Here is a 21,549-nt window from a genome sequence, read left to right on the forward strand (position 1 = left end):
TAACAGATATTTGGAATGCATATTTAAAAATAACAATAGCAATATTATTTGTTATTCAAAAAATCGTGGATTATGCATCTCTACTTCTGAAAGAGTTTGAAATCCATTTTATGTATTAGATTAATTGATCATCTTATAAACATCACCCTAATTGCGCAACATGACAAATGTTCAAAATTTTGCTGGCTTTAGAATCTATACTGTTAGAAGAAGAGCTCTCGCTTGAACCGTAACCTTAACTACATCTTATTTGTTTATATTTTCATAAAGAGTATGGATTTCTTTTCATAATATTTTACTACAGTCTATACGATTAATCGTACCTGAAACTTCAAATAATTGCCTTTTTTTCAGCATTATGTCATCGTTTAATCTTGTGAGATGTTTAACAGAAGCTTGTTGGGTTGGTTTTATTCATTTTAATATTATAATTTCATTGCGGTCATAATATATTCATTCGCCGTAGAAATTCCGATAATTTAGTCATGTTTCTTTTTCAAATGCTATTCTATATACAAATTACTTAATAATATTACGCAACTTTATTGTATTTGTAATGCCTTGTAAATATATTTCAAACGAGTGTATTTGGAGTACTAAGAAGGAAGCCTGTCCAGCAGAAAAAATGTTGCCCTTTTATTATTTTTTTTATTTTAGTAATGATACAATTTTTTGCTGCAGATTTATGCTTTAATGTTTTATTTAATAATATTTCAGGCTAAATAGGAGAATTGGGTTCCAGAATTCTCGCCAAGGCAGAAAAATTCTTGTAAATCTATCAAAACTCGTCAAACTAATATAGTGAGAAATTTTTTTTAAAAAAAGGTTATTATATTTGGCGACTTAACTCAAAAAATTTAGAAGATTCTGTTTGCTGCTGTGTACGCTATTCTTATGTGTGGCCACATTTATTACCTACACTGATGTAATATTTTCAAATGTTAAGTATTTTTTTACTAAAATTTGTAATAAATGAACAAAAGAAAAAAAAATTTGAAAACATTTACTTTCTGTACTTATTTACAAACATTTTTATAAGCCATAAAATTTGTTTATATTCTGAAAATGTGCTCCCCCTTTACTCCTATGTAGCTGTTTGATTCGAATACTGCAGAAAAAATTGGAAATGATAATTTTATTCTTGTCTGAACTTTAATTTTGAAGAACTTATAATTTTATTAAATTTATATTAGGAGATCAATAACTGGCATTGCGAGAATATTTAAAAGCTTAGTAAATTTAAATATAAATTCTGTTTGTTAGAGAATATTATAGAATTTGTGAACCTTGAAGTGCAGCACTAGAGGATTCCAAATGGATCAAATATCAGTCTTAAGGGTATAGTGTTTTGGAAATGTTAAAGCATTTGCCACTTTTTAAAGGCAAATTCTTGTCTGTTTCAGTGATGGTTTTCTGCACAAGTGGTGGATGCTGTCGCCTCATGCTTTGAGATTTATAGGGAGCATCAAATTCTATTTCAACATATATCATAGTGCTAAGCAGTCAAAAAATTTTTCATCCACAGTTTTTCCTACAGCTTGGTTCACAGAATTTTCTCCTTTTACTTTTTCATTAAAAAAAAGTGAATGTATAAAAAGAGCCAAATGAAATATTTAAGGGAATAAAACTGATGGGAATATGGAGGAGGAAAAAAATAGATTACCAAATAATTTCAAAAGCCATTATATTCATAGAGTTTCTAAGATATATACATGATAAAAAAATGATATAATTAAATCAAAAATCAACAATAAGGAAAAAATATTTAACAATTCTCCAGCCTCAACCATCAATTAGATTTCACCATTTTCTATTTCACAGAAAACTCATGATCTCATATGTCATCAGTGATCGCTTGGTTGTCTTACCGCCCATTTTCAGAGTTATAGTAAAATAAGACTATAACGCAGCCCTCACTCTTAATAACCAGACAGGTTATGTCATTTTATTCACTAGTTAATTTTGCCTCTTTGCGTGCACAGCTAATCGGTCACTATGCTGTATGTTTATTGTACAAGAATGCTTTAAAATTAAAATTTATCTTAGTAAAATGTTGGTGATCAAAGGTAGTTGAAATGGCTAAATTAGTACTTTTAATATGAAGGGCAAATAGCTGGTTGCTAAAGGCAGTTAATATCATTTAAGAAAAAGTCACAATAAGAATATCTATCAGTCTTTTGTTTATTTAATTTAAAGGATTAGTTTTGAATAGTAGTCATTTACATTAATCATTGAATTTTGATGCTATTGTTCAATTTTTCTTTTCTGCTTGGTTTAGAGTTTCTAAAAATGGGGAAATTTTATTAATTTTCTCCCCCTGAAATATGTTGTTACTCAAATCTTCTATTTTTAATAATGTCAGATCACTTAAATTAATAAGAATGTAACTACATTTTTTTTTCAAAAAATGGGGAAATTTTATTAATTTTCTCCGCCTGAAAAATGTTATTTTACTCAAATCTTCCATTTTTAATAATGTCAGATCACTTAAATTAATAAGAATGTAACTACATTTTTTTTTTTCTAAATTAATGGAAGCATTCTAAATTCAGTAAGTTATAAATGGTGATTAGATATTTAAGTAAAAATTCTTTGATTGCTTTTTGTTTAGTTTTATCCAAATTGAAATTCAATGGAGAGCCATGCTGAATTTGTAATGCAAGTTGAGATATATCATTTTTTTTTCTTTTCTAAAACAATCAGGAACTATTTGTAGAATAATATGAATCAGTTGTCTTACTTACTTATTTATTTAAAATAATATTATTGAAAGATTAGACAAGTTTTCTTAATTCAAAGCTAAAAAATGACATTTTAAAGGGTTCATCCTAAACCTTTTATACAAATATTCAGTTTTGTCAAGATTAGATGTTCAATGTTCCAGATATAAAATCACAATAAGTAATAGAAAATGTTTCCGATTCAATGAAGTATAGGAAAAAGGAATTATGTATGCTATATGTACTCATAAAGGCTATTTTTTTATGAGTCACTAAATAAATATTTTGCACCAATTATCAAAATGAGTGGGGGCGGGGGCTCAAGTTGATTGCATTCCAGTATTTTATCCTTATAAATACATTCACATAAATAAATTTTCTTTGGTTCTCTGTGTATATGTTCCCTTTAAAGTATAAAATTTGATATTTAAAAGAATAAACTGGTTATTTCATAAAATAATTGAATAACTTCACTAGTTATACTATGAAATAATAGATTTCATAATTTAATGGTAACATATATATTTCATATTTGATTACTATTTGAATATTTCATTTCAACATCTCAAATTATTTCTAGGAAAATAGGAAACTTTAATGTATTTTAGACTTGCATGAGTTTATTTGACAATTTAATTCTGATAGCTATTAACTTGTTATTAATTTCCATAAAATAATTTCTCCGATTTAAACAATTTTTTGTGAAAGCTTGAAAGCAATTTATTGTTTTCTATATCAATTATTGATTTTTCATGAAAGGATAGTTAATTCTTAATATATTTATTAAAAAGATTGATTTCTCATCAAAAGTTCTTCCTCTTTTTTCTGAACTTATATTCTTATGCTCTCCTTTGAGAAAGTTCATTTCTCTCTCTTAATGGCTTAAAGATAATTTATCATGAAATGTCAAAGTTTGCACTTACTAAAATATGTTATTTTTGCCATTAAAATATTTTACTTCTGCTTATCTTGTTTTGAAATGAATAAAACACATAGGCCCCATATAATTGCTAAGCAGTATTGATGTTAATTGGTCTGAAAAGTTAGTTGATTCTAACTTTTTTGTATTCAGTAGCTTTCAAAAATGTAGATGTAAAACATAAAATTCATTATCATATTTTTAATTAATTTTCTCAAAGCTTCAATGTTTATATTCCTTTTTTTTTTTTAGAATTATAATCTTTTTAGAAAACCTACAGCATCTGTTATATTTTTGCCTCATATTTCTCAGCAAAGAGAATTTCGTAAACATATTAATCCAAAATTTAGAAAAGAACGTGCAAAAAAAGTAAGTAAATTATTTGTTCTTGCTTTTTATTAATATATATATAGTGTGTGTATATTTTTAATATTATACAAAAGTGAAAAGTTTATAGTTTTTGAAAGTATTAAACATTCATTTGACTTCGAATTAAAACTGTTTTTTGAATGAAAGTATTGGTGAATGTTTTACTATTTGCTCATATATATATATATATATATATATATATATATATAGTTATCAAGTTTTTCTTTATCCAATTTCAAAATGCTAAAATTATAAAACCATTGATTGCATGCAAAGGGCTGATATCTTATTAAATACATAGAATTGTTAAGCTTCATTTCACTGTCACTGCAGATTAATTCTCTCAGGCATGTTAACAATGCATAATGAAAATTTGTTAGTTGATGTTAATCTTACATGATCGATCAGTAGATCAAGCATGTAAGGTTTGAAAATTTGTACTTCAATTATGGCCATCTTTTTCCCTAACTAAACTATTGGTAATTTGTATGTGAAGAAGAGTTCTGATTAACAATCATGTTTATATCAAGCCCCTGTGAAAGCATTTCTAGTGAAATTTTAATCTTAAATGAAGAATGTCATATGTGCTCAAGGAATTATATATGAATGTGTGTCATATAACTAGGAATGTTTTATTGAGCATTAGCTATTGTATCATAATTTGGGTGATTACGTTTATCATGTAAGATTAATTGTTCGGACTATATTCATATTATTATTCATACAAGTGTGTAATGATTCTTTTTATAGGTAATTAAGATTCAATTGCCTGATTTTGAAGAACAAAGACGTGATGAAAAACTCTCACTGGAAGAAATGAGATCCAAATTGAAAGAGAAGGGCATAGTTCCTCCTAGAGAATGGAGTGAAAAACCAATATTTGTTAGCTGTACTGGTGAGATTTGGGTTGATTTTCATTTTTGATATTTCATTTTCTTTACATATGTTTCAAATTGCACAAACAGCTAAAATAAATAACTTTTCTTCAATTTATATTTGATATATTTATATATGTAATGATATTTTAAACTCTTAATTTAAGCCAAATTAATTTCCAAAGCTTTATCTTAATTTAGCCCATAGTAATTTCATTCTCTTATTTCTTGATTCAATTCCACTTTCTGTTTAATTAATTCAACTGAAGCTGTGTAAAAATTTACTGCACAATCACTTCTAAGTATCAAATGAAAGTGATATTTCCATTGCCCTTCTCAAATGTCAACATATGTATTGAATTGGGGCATGACCGGAAATCCCATGTTATATAAGACTAATGATCATTTGTTTCAGCCCTTTTGCTTTTTATTACTTCTGCTTTTGTGCCACATTGTGGTGGACATGACTTGTCCGCGTCTCTGCTTGTAAATAATTATGCTCTCACGAAATGGATATTAAAATTAATGTATAACATGTCTCTTCAATGCCTTTGAACCTGCATTCTGCTTCAACTAAAATAATGTTATGTGTGTGTTTGTGTGTGTGTGTGTGTGTAAGCGTAATTTTGAAGCAGAAGCGACGAGCACAACACAGAACGACACAAAATGAAATGAGGAAAAGCTGATGAAAATTTTATCCATGTGAATATATACTGTGAGATTTTAATAGGGATTTCCATCATGTGTGAATCACAAGTAAGGGAATCATAGGGATCCTTTAAAAAAATGTGCTTAGCTGGACAGTATTTTATCCCTTCACTCAGAGTGTGGGAACAGCTAACCAAAGCACCTTCACAGAGCCCCTGTTGCATTAATCAAACAGAAAAAGTGGAATAGGATCAGGAAACGAGAATACCCTAGAATGAAGCCAAAATAGGCCAATATAAGATAAAACTTCGGAAACCAATTAAGTTTAAATTGGATTTTAATATATATATATAAAGAGAGTCTCTAAGTATAAACTCCTTGTGTTTCAACAAATATAATATAAGTATATATAAACATAAGTGAGTGCTGAATTGATAACAGAAAAAATTTCAAATATAAAAAAAAAAACAGGCTTAAATGCAAAAAAAAAAAAAAGGAGGGGGGGCAAGAAAATACACAATTACAAAAAAAAAAATAAAAATAAAAATTCTTCCTTATTAAAAGAAACATACAGTAAATAATGACAATAATATTATAGAATGGAGAAGCATGATCAAATAAAAATAAAATGTTCAAAATACAAATACATAAAGGTATATATGCAAATATAGGTAGGCAAATACACAGAAATAAAGTCTAAATAATATGGGGGGAGGATACTATTAATATATGTATAAAAGGAAACAAAAGATGATTTTGATTTTTATGTTGCCATTCAAAAGAAAAATGGTCTGTCCCCCCCCCTTCTGATACATCAAATATTTTGCTTGTTATAAAGTCTAATTATATTCTCATTTCTACAACTTATAGTGCAGTATTCCTGCATTTTATATTACAGTAACCTCCTCAAATACCAATTAGCTTATTGATTTGAAAGAAATTTGTATTTGATGTCAAAGAAATCAAGATATAATTTTATTTCCATGATACCACCAAATTGCCTGATATTAAAGCTATGCTATTTTAATTATTTTAAGTTCTCTTCATTGTGTCTATGAGTCTTTCTAATAGAAGCAGTCCCATAGCATCACAGCACTATTAAAAATCTATCTTTGAAATTTTGTGATATATTTTTTTATTTGTTTTGTAAACTATATAAATATTAAATAGGGCCCTTCTTCCTTAGCTTTCAACAATGAAAGAAAATCCCATGATTAAGTATTTAATGAAGCAATGAAAATGGTTTGAATTTCAAGGCATTAATATAATTATTATTTAAAATCAAGCAAAATATTTTTAAAACAATTTCTAAATTCAGCAAAAATGTGCATGATTATTATATAGGTATTATTAAAAAGACAACATTTAACATTTTAAAAATGGTGTGAAATTTATTTTTATGCAATAATATTTTTAAATGTTATCACAGAATAATGCTGAAATTTGGTTTAATTTTTAATTAATTGAAATTTTTCAGTCTTTTTACAATAACAATTATAAGGTTTTTCTGGATTGCTAGTTTTTATTATTTTTTTTTTAATAAAGTCATTTTATGTTTAAATGCTTGTTTGTATTAAATTAATTAATTGTTATAAAGAAATTATTCAGAAATTATACATGAATGCTAATTTACTTTCTAACTTGCATAGTTTAAAATTTCATTCAATGCATGTGACATCTAATTGGAGACTGTGTCTTTTGAATTTCTTCATCTAGAAGTGGTATTAGAGTTTAGAATAGAAAATATTGGTATGATCCTTCCTCCTTCCTAAACTTCAGTTGGTTATTCATTATCTTATTCTTAAAACTAGATATCAGTTCTGATTGATGGGAGCCAATACTCATCTTATTTAATGAAACTTTTTAGGTTCACTACTTTACAATATTTCATGATTTATGACATGATATTAAAATGTAGTAATATATTTTAGCAAATGTTATTGACCCTTATGTGCCTCCTGAGGGAGATGGAAAAATGTCTGTAGTTACAGGCCCAGTAAGTTTCATTGTTTTTGCTACTTCAATTTACATGTACTTTTGGTGTAAAAGAACTCAAATATGTTCTTATTTAATTTTATTGAAATTTATTTAGGGTGCAAAACAGGTTTATGAAACCATTGGTAAAAAAGGAAAATCATATATGGCTCTGCGGAAAATCAGAAATATTGATTATGAATTTGATGTTCCAACAGTTGCTCAAAAAGTTCAAGATATTTATATAGAAGCTCAAAATGCTTTAGCTGCGTAAGTATTTGTTTTTATATATTTTTAAATGAGTTAATATTATGAATAAATACAATGTATTTTAAATTTTGTTGGTTTTATATACAGTGGTATACCTAAATCAAATGGTACCCAGGACAAATACCAAAAATATCCTCTTTTTCTGAAATGTTATTTTTCTTTAGACACTTTATTCTAGATTGAAAGTTTAATTAAATGTATTTTGAATCTATATGATTTAGAAATTACAGTTGACTTCATAATGATCACTATTAACAGATTGTCCTTGAATCTAAAATGTATCTCAAAAATATTTCACGTAAATGTTTGAGAAGTAAATTTTATGAAATCAATTCTTTTCTTATCCTAGTTTTATTGACTGTGCATTCTTTGTCATCGTTAAAAATCTCTTAAATCTTTTGGAATAAAAGCTGCATTGTGGAAATTCATTGTGAGATCTTGTATTTCTTTCTGAAATATATTTGATTCTGAAGATTAGGTTATACCTGAATCTCAAAAGAGTTAAAAAATCATTACTTGATATTTTATAGTTTAAGATCCTTGCTTCAAATCTAATTTTAGGAGTTTTGTCTTGATCATCCACTATATTATGCAGAATCTCTAAAAATTTATTTAAAATATTTGCTTTCTGACTTCAGAACTTTTGTTTCGGAACTCCATCTTATTTCTCTCTGACTTAATATTAATTGGTACAGTCCTAGTAATTTTTTTTTCAATCAGTAGTTGAATGAAATAAAAACAGTAAAGTTCTATAATACCAAAAATCATAACTATTTACTGGATCTTTGGCAGAATGACTACTGACCAGATTAAAATAATGGTTATTACAATTAGCAAAAATTGACATATTGTTTTTTTCGGTTATTCATTTCTTTAACTCAGTTTTATACCCTGCCATTACTATTACATTATTATAACATTATGTTTGGCAGTTTTCCAAATCCACTACATCATTTCTTACTTAGTTTAAAATGCATTCAACAGAGTTTATTGCATCTTTCATGCCCATTTGAATGAACAAATAATTTTTTTTTAAACACTAACTGTTTTTTCTTTAAAATTTATATTTACAAGTTTCACTATCTCTGCCATATGTTTACAACATGCTTGAGTTGGTGTGGAATCAAATAAATGCCCATAATATATAACTTGATGAATACATTTTAATATATTATTCAATAAAATTAATGCCATTAAATGCATGAATTTATTCTGCACTTTCAGAGAAATAAAAGTGCATTCCAAATAATTTTCCAAATAGAACTAATGCTCTCTCATGATAAGGACAAAAATCAATAAATTTGTTTTAAGCTAAGAAAATTTTCTTCATTAGCTCATTGCTGAATTGAAGGGATTCTTGTTCTTTAAAAGCTAAATTTTGGGTAAAAGGACTTTTAATAAAATGAAACATTTTAGATAATTATTGAATATTAAGATGTTATGCCACTTTTTACATTCACTTTCAGTTTGATGCTGTAATTCAGCATATGTTTCTTTTTCATTTTTAATTGGTCTCCTCTCTGTTACTTTTCATTACAAGAAGGAATCAAAGTATTATTATTTTTTATATACTTGTGTACAGAAATCTATTTGGGAACTTTTCAGGATCTAAATCCACATTGCTATTCCAATGTTGTTTGATTGTTTGCCTTAGAAAATACCAGAATTTTTATGAAGGGAATATATTAGCAAAGAATAAGTATCTTCTTTTGGTACTAAAAAAAAAAAAAAAAATGGATATAAAAGAAAAAGCTGCTGAACTTGGTGTTGAAAGGATCTGGATCAGAACTCAACGGTATACTGGAAATAAAAAAACAGATACCCTAGGCAAGCTTTAAACTTAGAAATCCAAGAAATATCTTCCTATGAGTCCAAAATCCAACTCAGAAATGAGACTAGAAAACTAATAATTAAGAATTGGCAGGAGAGATGGAATAATTCTATCAAGGGGAGAACAACTTAACAGAAACGTTTTTAAAATATTGATAACTGAATTGAGAGTGATTTTTATCTTAACCAAGTATACATTGGACGTGATGTGTTTTCTGTACGTCAAAGTTGTTTCTTTGACAAAAGTATGACTTGTCAGTTGGCACAGTTTTTAAGAAAGATCTATAAATCATGTGATCTAAGCCTGTGCTCTATGGTAAGAATACAGACTCAGATGGCCAAGAAATTGGACGTTTCTTGATGTCAAAGAACTCATAAAAATTCCAGTCATTAAATCTTTTATTAGAGACTTGTGTCAAAGCTCTTGTCATCAGTTCTCACCTAACATAAAAAAGTTAACATGCATTAAAGTATTTTATACATTTTTAATGTTTCACAGTCTAATATGTAATGCCCCCCCCCCATTCTTTTTTCTGTTCCTATATGCGTTTTCTCTACAGGGTTCTTTGTTTGCAAATGTCCATTGCCATCAAGTGTCATTCGTTCCTTTGTGTTAGGTAGGATTGCTCTTCGGCAGCCTCATCAAGTTTCCCATATGGCCTCTGGCTATGTTGGTGTATCACTTGCATTACCATTACCTTATTTCTTTATAAAGCAATTTTTACTCATTGGCCAATTATTGGTTTGTAAAAAAAGATCCTTCAGTGTTCTTAAATGGAAGCTGTTTTAAAATTTAAAATTTTAACGGGTGAGAAATTACTGCCTTTCAAAATCTGTGCCGAATTTTAGAAGTCCAATATCACATTCTTCAACAGATATTAGCGACAGGTCTGTTAAAATTTGTCCTCTTATCTATCAATAGGTGCTTTTCTTTCCAGCTATCATCTTTCTTTTTATATAGGTCATGCTTTTTTAATTTAAAAATTATTATAATTATGATGCTGTTTTTCAATTCCAGATTCAATTTGTCCCTTATGTTCTATTTGATTTTTACATTTCAGCAAATTTGAAGCATTAGATGACTGCATAAAATTTCATGAATTGTCCTTTGCTGGCCTTACAAGGAAAATTTTCTTAAATTTGCTGTGTTTTTCTGATTCTTTTGCCTCTATTTTTTGTTTTATGTGTTTTTTCCCAGTTTCTTTCTATTTCTTTGTTGATAGAAAGAAACTGGGAATAAATTTTATAATTTATGAAACTAAAAATGATTTTAGTTTCATAAATTATAAAATTTTATGAATATAAATGAAACTAACATGAGAAAAAGAATGCTTTTAAATAGAAGATTAAAAAATTGCATGGATAAATTATAATTCTTAAAAACTTCTTTGCTTCCTAATTATATAATCCTTTCAATTGGAGGTACCCCAGAATGGTAGAACATATGAGTTCCTCTTTCAAAAATATGACAAATTTTCTGTGTCTCTCAAAAATCACAATATATTATTAAAGAGTTTATATGCAAAGGGATTAAGTGATATGCTCTTAAGCTTATGACTATTAGGAAATTTATTACTATTAAAGGAGCACATCTGCTTGTTTAGTAAATGTATATTCAGATTCCATTCAAAATTCTCAGGAAATATCCATGTTCCCAAATTCATTTGGACAGCATCTGTAACAAACAAAGCATGTGTCTCGACGATTTAATCAGTGGTTCTTAATTAAAAGGAAAGAAAATTTTGCAATGATGCTACTCTTGGGACATCCATTGTCCTTTTGTTGAAAAGATTTGGAACCTTTTAATATTAAGAGTTACAAAGATAATTGAAATAATTAATGGCATTTTGGATTTTATTTATTCTTTTTTTTTTCACTGAAGCAATTGTTAGTAACAATGAGTAACAAACAAATTACTTTATATGGTATATTTAAAAGTTGCTAAGTACTTTTGATCAAAAAAATATTGCTGCATGAGGAGAAAATTTGTGATAAAAATACAAAAAGTGCTTGCAGTAAAGTTACTAATAATAATATAATAAAAGTGGAATTTTATAAATTTGTATCATTTAGAAGTTAATGCAGTGATGTAATGTTTGGAAAAACTGCACATTACAGCACTGCATTGAATATTGAATTTGTGCATTAGTATATTGTATCATTGTTTCTCACAACTTTCTGTCACAGTTTAAAAAATAAAGAATAGAATTTATGAATGAATAAAAACAGCAAATTAATGGTGTACCTGCATCTTATTAAATCATTGTACATATACGATTTCTGTGATAAGGTCCATTTTCAACGAAAATTATTTCCAGTTTTACTCATTAAATTTTGTTTATCACAATTCCAGAAGATTATTTCTCACCCTTAGAACCCTGTTTTTAATGAGTGACAGAGAAATTTAATGAATGAATAAAAATAAATGTGATATTTTGGGTTTGGTAAATACCCCCATACCACACCTTTTTTTCCCATTTTTAACTGACATTTTAAATAATAGCCTGGAAATTTAATTTTATTATAAAAGCTACTTAAATTATTATTTTATCATAAGAAATCTATCTGGACTATCATTAAAAAAAGTTTACACATTTATGATTTAATTTTCAGAAACAGCTTGCATTATTCTGTTTTACTACTAAATAATATAAAAATTGACCCTTTTCTGAATCTAGTGTAATATTTTTAAAGAAAGATTTTAAGATTAATGCAATATATGGTTATATTGTTGTTGATTCTTCATAGCATTTGGGAGAATCAAAAGCCAAAGCTATTATTTCCCCTCATTTAAATCCAGTAGATCTTAGGAAATTAAAATCAGAATTGTTTGTTCTTCGTGGAAAAAAAAAAAAAAAAAAAAATTCTGAAACTAAAAATTGTTTTAATGTTAAATTTCATATGAAATGAATAAAATTAATCACAGGAAAACATTTTCAACTAAAGTGAATAAGTATTTTCTTAAGAAATTATCTTTATAAAAAAGGGAATATTTTAATCACAGGTTAAAGCTTTTAAGTGTATTTTATTCCATTTGATACATAAAATTACAAATTAGTTAATCTTCTGTCACTTATTTTAATTATTTGACAGTAAAGCCAAATTGAAATATACTTTTAACATTAAAATTCATAAGTGATAATGTCATAACTAAGCATGGGAAAAAAAAAAAGGTTTTACATTTTGCTAGGAACTCAATTTCTAGTAATGTAAATTTTATGTAAAGTTTCTGACTAATCATTTGAGAAATTGTTTTACTTTATTTTGACTTCATTATTAATGTGGACCAGTAATTTTAAATCTATGCATATGCAAAATTTATGAAATTTTTTTCTACCTACCTCTTTATATTTTTTATTACATCTGGTCTCTCTGCTATTTTACTATATTTTGTTAGAAATGCACCTGGTTTTTTTCAAAATAAAATTTTAAATAGTTCAATGTTGTATTTCAACCTTACAAATCATGCTATTATTTAGTACTGAAAATAGAATAAAAATAGTAGGGCAAACATTCTTTCATATCTGTTAGATTACTTTTATACTAAGTACCCCCCTAAAAATGCAAATATCCCCACTCCATGTTGTACTTTATATTGGTTGAAAACAAAAGCTACATTGTATTCGTAATTGTTTCAAAATTCAGAAGTCTCTATCTTAACAATAAGAATAATGAGGCTATAATATTTTAATTTCATGAATATTCTAAGAAATCCTGGAGAGTTAATTGATTCTAAATTGTCTTCTCTTTTCATTTTCTATCTATGTCACACAAATTTTTGAAAATGAACTTGTTTTGAGTTAAACTTTCTTTTCCATGGATGAGATTTTTGATCATTCAATCATTGTAACTTAATACTATTTTTATTTTCCTTGTGAAATTTGGTTTGGGTGAATTCTTAGGTTGCAAGAAAAAAAAAATCTCTTTCTTCGTTGAAACATTTAATTTTTTAAGATTCATAGGAATAAGAGTTTATGAAAAAAAAAAAAAAAAATTTGTGCCCCTTGCATTTATAATTGCATCCAAAGCACTCTGCACTCTGCCTGTTCTACTCTAATTACATCACTTTGCACATCTAATAATTAAATATTATAAAAACTTAAGTTTTAAGTTAAAAATTAAATATTAAGTTTTTTATTCTCATGAAGACTTTAAACTTGCACCCTCCATCCCCTTCTATCACAAAAAGGTGTGTCCTTTTCATAAAAAGTAGTCAATGAGTCAGTTTACATTGTCTGCTACAAAACATATCTCTTAATTTATTTTTATGCATTTATTTATATTTTATAACTAAATCTTTGGAGATCAAAAGATGAAATTAAAATGTGGAATTAAAAAAAATAACAAATGTAAAATAAAAGATGACTTAAAATTAAAAAGTAGCAATTATGGAAAAATGACTGCTAAAAAGTGTGTTTATATTGTAATGATTTGGCTAAAAAGTGCTAAATATTTTTTATAATGGAGTAGATAGATTTTGGATAAAAATTGGTGATACAAAAGTAAATTTAACAGGTATTGACGATATTTTATTGATTTTTTAAAAAAAATTTCTAATATATACAAATATAATTAATAACTTTTGTTTACTATAATTATATTAAATTTTTGGTAACAATACTTCATAGATATCTTATAAAATTATTTCATGCACTTTTTCCATATCTGAATACTAATATTATAGAAATAGACTGATAAAATTTTTCTCTAAAGAAATTGAATCAGTGGTCTCAATTGCATAGAAAATATTGTAATCTCCTCCATGATCCTAACTTTATTTTTTGAAACTGCAATAGTTACAAATATAAATAAATTATTTTAATACATTTATTATTAAAAAAAATGAATTTATGAAAGGGATTGTTAAATTATTGAATGTATAGATCTCTAAAATCAGCTTTAAATCCTAAACAGATATATTTTTTTAATAAAAAAAATCTATTTCTTATCTGTTATTTAAAAGCTTCTAATTATTATTGTGCTATATTAATTTTTGTAATTTAATTATTTGTGATAAGATTTTTTTTTTATCTGAATGACAATTTCCAACATCATAAGGCTTATAAAGGAAAAATAAGAATTAATCCCTATTTTTTATAAAACTTTAATTAAAAAACAAATTTTTAATTTTTTGGCAAGAGTAATACAAAAGGGAAATAAGAGCTTATGAATATATATTATTTGCTAATAATTCATGAAAGAAAATCAATGGGAAAAAGAAGCAAATAAAAAAAAAGAACATTGATATGTAATGCATTTCTTAAATAAAATGTTTGCATCAGAAATATTTTTTCCTTTAGCTAATATAAAAAATTAGTGCTAGTTATCAAACAGTATTTTACAATTTTTATCTAAATATTTGATTTATAATAATAAAACGGAGGAAAATTAAATAGTAAAAAAGTAAAATAGTAGGAATCAATTCCAAATAATTGTGTGGAAAGGGAGACAGATAGGAAAAGCAAAATGATTTACATGCTTTTTCACTTTCTCTTTAATTTTTTCTCTTTTTTCTTACGAATTTTTTATCACACATTCCTTAAAACAGAATTAGCTCTTAAAAAATGTTTATATATATAATATATACCTTAAAAGCAACAATTAAAATGTAAACTACATAATAATGTATTGTTCATTATCTTATCTCAAACATTTATTATTATATGATCTTATGTTATGAAATGAGAAATTTCAAAAAGGGTTGAATATGAAAATTAAATTATATATTTTCAAAATTAATCTTGATCTTTATTATAAATCTTTAATCAAACTTTCAAAATTAAATTTAAAAAAATTTTCTGTATAAATTTGCTTAATTTAGATTCTTTTAAGATGTATGGGGAAATTTTAAAAAATAACTTGTGTAATCTTCAACATAATTTAAGACACAAAATGTCACACATATTAATCAGCTTCAAATGTTATTGCATGCATTTTTAAAATTTTGACATACTCCTAATGTCTTACACATTTATTCTTAAATTCTTTGTTAATATTTCTCAAATCTGACTCATTTTCTCTTTTCACTATGCTATTTTGTATCACCTTTATATTGATACTACTTTTACTGAGGTTTTTCTTTATTTGTAAAATCTGTAAATATTAAAATTTTCACTTATATAATTAGTGATTTCTTTCTATCTTTTCATCAAATATATTTTAAAAGACTATTAAAAAATGAGCAATGGCATGAAATGTATTTCTCAAAACTTAAAATGTATGTATACATCAAAAAGTACTTTTATCTTTTGATAGCTTAAAGTTAAGCAAGTTGGCTTAAAGGTTAAAACTGCTCTACAAAACTTCAAAACCTTTATTAAGAATTTTTTTTTTTTTTTAGATAAAGGAAGATCATAACTAAATTCAGAAATAATAACTTATCATGACACACTGATTTAATGTCAGTGATAAGCTAGAATATTATATGATGTGGTCCAGGATAATATATTTCAAAGAACTTTATTACTAAAATATTAAACAATACTGGTGTGAAATGAGCTCCAGAAAAATATTTCGATTGCCAACAATTTGTTTCATTAGTTATCAATGATAAATATTCTATTTGTCCACAGTAATCTGCATTATTTTCCTCAAATAAATTGCTTATTTTAGATTTTTTTTTTTCAAATAACAGAGGACCGTTAATTTGAAGAATTTATATCCAAAATATTTTATTTAAAATAATCCTTTCTTTTAATTATATGACATTATTGCTAAAGTCATGGTTTCATTCTATTTTGAAAAGTCGGAATATCTTATTGAATAAGGATTGAACATTTTTAATGAACTTAAATATATGTCTAAGTTTTTTTTTTTATACATTTTCACATGAAACCTTAACAGATAATTAAACTATTTTGAATTCTAAATTTTAAAATCATGTCGTTTTGAGTGTTAATTTATGATATTAGTATTTTAAAAGGAATAATAATAATAATTAAAAAAATGACATTTTAGCTATGAGAATCCAAATGCATTCTTCAATTAAACTGAATAATTGTGACTTAAAGGCTTCTATAAAATCAGTAGTTTACAAAATTATACATTGCATTATGGACAATATTTTAAATAAGATAAGATATTTGAATTAATTCTGTGTAATGTAAATGCAAAATATTTAATATACATGCTTTAATAATGCAAAGAGTCATTACTGCTGCATATTAGAAGAGTGTAAATAAAGTGTCAGTGTCATTATTCTAATTATAATTGCTGCATTAGTCGAATTCTATCTACTAAATGCAAATGCATTTATGTAAGGGTTATCAAATCAAGATTTTACTATATTCTTTAAATAGTTAAATTGTCTTATTTAAATTTCTGGTGTTTCTTGATTAAATGCAATATATTATTTACGTAATAAAGTTTATTTTAATAAAGAATATAGCATAATATTAAGTATAATAATATTAATGTAATAATAGTAATTTTCTTTTATCACAGGAGAGACGAAGACAGATTGCATGATCTAGTTACAGAAAAGGCTTTTCCAGTAAGTCTTATTTCTTTTTCAAAAAAAAAAAAAAAAATTAAGAAATGAAAAATTTTTGTATTTCATAAGCAAATAATGTGTATTTTTTTTTTTTTAGGAAATGATAGAAAATACAAAAAATAAAACCATTGTATGGAAATTTATTCAACAACTTGAGGCTCCTCGAATTGTTCATATAAGAACAACAGAACTTGTAAACAAGAGCAATATATTTGCCCAAGTTACCTGCAGATTACATACACAGCAAGTATGTTAATATAATATTTATTTATAATAATCATGCAAAAAAATTAGTTAAGATTAAAGATTAATTAAGAATATGGAAAAAAATTAACATTTATGTTTAAAATTAATTTCTTAAATCATAAATTTAAAATTATCTAATGTAGTTAGTATGTAGTATAGTAGATGCTAATTACTATACTAGATACTAACTACATCAGATGTATTATAATAAAATTAATTTATATTGAAGGGATATTATATTTTAGAGTATTGACATTCACATATTGAGAAAAAAAAGTGTTTATTTTATGTCAGATATAAATTAGGAAATTAGACAGATCATGTTTAAATCTAATCTTTTCTAAATATTCAAACTCTAAAAACAACGAATTTTTATATAAACATCTTGAATTTCTTAAGTATTTATTTTATATATTTTTTAAATAATTGTTCTTTGAATATGTTGATATCTGGTACATTTCTTTTTGTTATTTTGAATTATCTGTTTGTTATATTATTATTTAATAACTTTTTAAATTAAATTTTTAAAAAAAAATATCTATATTTGTATGTTGTAATATAAACCCTATTGAATGATAATCATTACAATATATATATACAGTACAATCATTCTTCATATGTTTAATTTTGTATGTGATGCATTTCTTAAAAGAATTCATGACTGATAACTACTGGATTAAACTATTCTATAGTTTACTTATTAGTAAATGTTTTTTATTTCTTACAACATAAACATTATTTCAAAGTTAAGTCATCATTTTCCGAGTAATTGTTACAAGCATTATCTTCATCTAGCAATTTTAAAGGTAATCAATAAAACTGAATTTTATAATACACAAGTTTGTATTTGGCATGTAATAATGAAACATTTCGGCTCAAAACGATGTCTTAATTCTCAGTAATTGCCTCTTAGCTGACATAAATATGAATGATATAATATATATCTCAAAATACAATAATGAATGGAAAATACTCATAATTAAACAGAATTTTCCCACAATTCTAATTTAGAGTATCATTAACTTAAGGTGTCAGAACTTAGTATCACCACAGTGGAAAAACTGCAGTACCAGATTAGATGTAAATAGCAAGAAATATCACCCTCTCCCCTCTTGCATTGAAGCCTCTTTTAATCAGAAACATGGTCAACAGTATTCTAAATAACTGATCTTTTGGAATGTGGACTAATTTTTTTGAATGTGATAAACCAGAAATATATATATATATATTAAATAAAAGGACCTCATGGAAATTATAAGCAAGAAAAATTTATACTATGATTTAAGATAATATAGATATATTAACCAAACATAAGTTGGATATTTTTTATGACATGCATTCACACATTCATTACGTTGCAGTAGAGCTGCTTCACCACATAATGTAAAAAGAGTGATAATCTTGGTAGCAGCAGCATGAAGTACAAATTATGAAAGGTCTTTTAGTTAATCTATATTTTCTTATCTCAAAGCTTTAGTGCAATAAAAAAAGACTGTGATTTAGTTTCTTTGAATATAAACTAATTTCAATGAAATAATATATGTTTCCAAGTGAGTAAAAACAAGGAAAGCAAATTCCTGACGTTTCTGACACCTAAAGTTTTCAAAATTTTTCGGAAATATTCTTTTTATGCATATATAAATAATTTTTACTAAAATTATAAATGAAGTGCAATTGTGTAAATTTAAATTCATCTTTGAATCAACACTTTTTGTGCAATTTCAAACTTTTTATTTCATGCAATGCCTTTTATTGTTGAATGCTATATATTATTAAATGATATTAATAGTAAATTCTGATAGATTAATTTAATAATATGCATGAAATAATTCTGTATATTATTATAGATACAAACTTAAAAATTAAGTCTTTTGAACAATTTTATATATGTTAACAAAGGATTTATTTCAATATTCTAAGTTTCCATATAATGTCTAAGTGCAGAAAAAAAATATTTATAATTTTTCATTATAATTCATTTATATATTTCTGTTCAATGGATTAAAAGACATGAATTTGATATTTTTTAAAAATATGATATAAATAAAAATAATTTTTGATTCGTGTTTCTCTAATATATAAAATGTCCACACTAATTACTGTTTGATTTTTTATTTGGGCCTTATTTAAATTATTTCTCCATTCTTATTAAAAATAAGAATGGAGAAAAAGTTTCTAATAAATTTAGACTTTCCAACTGATTTTACAAAATTAGGTTTTTAAATGATTTTTGATACATTTTACGTACATTCAAACATTTTTTATTCATAAGTTTTCCATATATGATGATCATTATGAAGTTATTTGTACTGTTTAAATCATATTAATTCCAGAAGATCTGATATATTATTATTTAGGTTTAATTTTACCTTAAATATTTGCTTTCCTCAGTATAAAAGATCAGAAAAAAAAAAAAAAAAATAAGAATTTCATTTCAGAAGGGGGGGGGGAGAGGAAAGAACACAATTTTGGTATTTGCCCTAGACCTATGTAGGTATGTTATTGGTCCCATGGCATCATGGCACTATTGAAAATGTGAATATCCAGTTCATCTATTTTCTAAATTTCATGCTAGTGTAACTTCTTTTTTTATACTTCTCATAAACTAAAAGGAAGTTAAAGAACAGAAACCTTGTTCTTTAACTTCCAACAATAGAAAAATTTATTCAGTCAGATAGTATATGAAACAGTTTGAACTTCAGACCAATTATGTAATCTATTGTGAATCAGGCGGGGGGGGGGAGAAAGAAAGAAATGAAGAAACTCAACAAAATCTACTCGGGTAGTAAATTGTATTATGGAATAGATAATTTTTGGATCTTTAAGGTATTGTAAAAATCATTTTTGCACTTTAATATTTTCTAAGCAATTGTAATGTTATCTAGGAAAAATGCCAAATTTTCGCTTAATTTTTAATTTATAAAAAATTTAAATTGCTCTGTGATGCACATTTATGACCTCCCAGGTATACAAGTACAGAATTTGGTAGCTATGGATCAAGTGGTTTGACCCATAGAGTGTCAACACACACATGCATCTTTATTATTAGTATTGGTATGAATTGGTACATGTTTAATGTCATAAAAAATCAACTCAATTAAATTTAGCTTTATCATCAGATTTTGACATTAACACTATATCTTACTTTTATTTACAGATTCTAGCTATTTATGACAGATTTGGGAGACTTATGCATGGCTCCGAAGATACTGTTAAGGACGTACTGGAGTATGTAGTCTTAGAAAAACACATCACTCTACCCCATGGCAGTTGGAAACTTCATGCAAAAATCATTCCTGATTGGATGCCTCCCAAAGAACCAATTAAAAAAACATATTATCTTCCAGATGTTGATAAAGATTTTCCTGAACCCCCACCTAGCAAAAGCATTAAAGAGACTGATAGTAGTAGTGGGGAATCAAATGTAACTGCTATACCAGCATGAATATAGTATTTTTTGAGTGAATATTTTTGTGAGAAGAAAGAATGTAGTTTACAATAAAAATTGTTATATTTGTGGGAACTCTTTTTATATATACTCACTGGCTTAATAGTGAGCAACTCAGACATAAATTTCTTTAATTAAATGAGAATATTGTAAAAATATCCATAAAGTAATTCCCCTCTGATTTATGAACTAGTTTTCTCTTTGCAATTGTGTTTATGAAAAAAAATAGTTTTCGAACCTCTTGTACGAGATATTATAGCATGATAATGTGCTTGGCTCGATTTATTTGTCTTGATTACATCAGATGTTGCATAACAGAAAGGATGTCCATCACTCTTTCATTCTAATAATAGCATAAAGTAGCAAATTTAATAAATCTTCTATCCGATTAATAATTGTTTCTGCTTGAAAATAAATCTATCCTTCTAATAAAAATCGATAATTTCACTGGCTTTAAAATGTCTTTAAAGTATTCGCATCTCGCCAAGTATTTTAAGGAAAATGAAAGAGCTAAACAATGTATTTTATTCGTTTTAAAAATTAAGCTGTATGTTAATTACGTAGAGCGGGATCAATTAAAAACGCCTGAATGATTACTTTAAAAGTAACGGAAATGCTCCGTCATTTAAATAAAAGGAAAAAATATTTCCTGTTATAAAAATGCGCAAAAAAAAGTCTTATTTTGTTATTAATAAGCTGAAATTTATGTAATATACTCTAATGAAATCAGCATTAAATTCTCTTTAAAATGATATGTA

At 25.9% G+C, this 21,549-nt stretch overlaps 1 protein-coding gene and 1 long non-coding RNA gene across 2 annotated transcripts in view; one reads left to right on the forward strand and one right to left on the reverse strand.

The window, feature by feature from the left end:
* LOC129984636 (uncharacterized) overlaps positions 1 to 21,549 on the reverse strand; it is a 59,102-nt gene that overhangs the window by 7,229 nt on the left and 30,324 nt on the right. The window lies entirely within an intron of this gene.
* On the forward strand, positions 236 to 20,866 carry LOC129984635 (probable 39S ribosomal protein L45, mitochondrial). The gene is made up of 8 exons (XM_056094557.1): positions 236 to 403; positions 3,892 to 4,008; positions 4,759 to 4,903; positions 7,463 to 7,527; positions 7,624 to 7,775; positions 17,049 to 17,097; positions 17,195 to 17,344; positions 20,501 to 20,866. The coding sequence occupies exons 1-8, from the start codon at positions 359 to 361 to the stop codon at positions 20,786 to 20,788; spliced, it is 1,011 nt and encodes a 336-aa protein (XP_055950532.1). The 5' UTR covers positions 236 to 358; the 3' UTR covers positions 20,789 to 20,866.

This window comes from Argiope bruennichi, chromosome 9 (assembly GCF_947563725.1).
Source record: "Argiope bruennichi chromosome 9, qqArgBrue1.1, whole genome shotgun sequence".
In the NCBI taxonomy this organism is placed as follows: domain Eukaryota; kingdom Metazoa; phylum Arthropoda; class Arachnida; order Araneae; family Araneidae; genus Argiope; species Argiope bruennichi.

Bases quoted from the DNA above. Each gene is read 5' to 3' on its own strand.
- LOC129984635 (XM_056094557.1), top strand. From the start codon at position 359: ATGTCATCGTTTAATCTTGTGAGATGTTTAACAGAAGCTTGTTGG. The intron at 7,528-7,623 runs GTAAGTTTCATT...AAATTTATTTAG, and splicing joins TGTCTGTAGTTACAGGCCCA to GGTGCAAAACAGGTTTATGA. The intron at 17,098-17,194 runs GTAAGTCTTATT...TTTTTTTTTTAG, and splicing joins TTACAGAAAAGGCTTTTCCA to GAAATGATAGAAAATACAAA.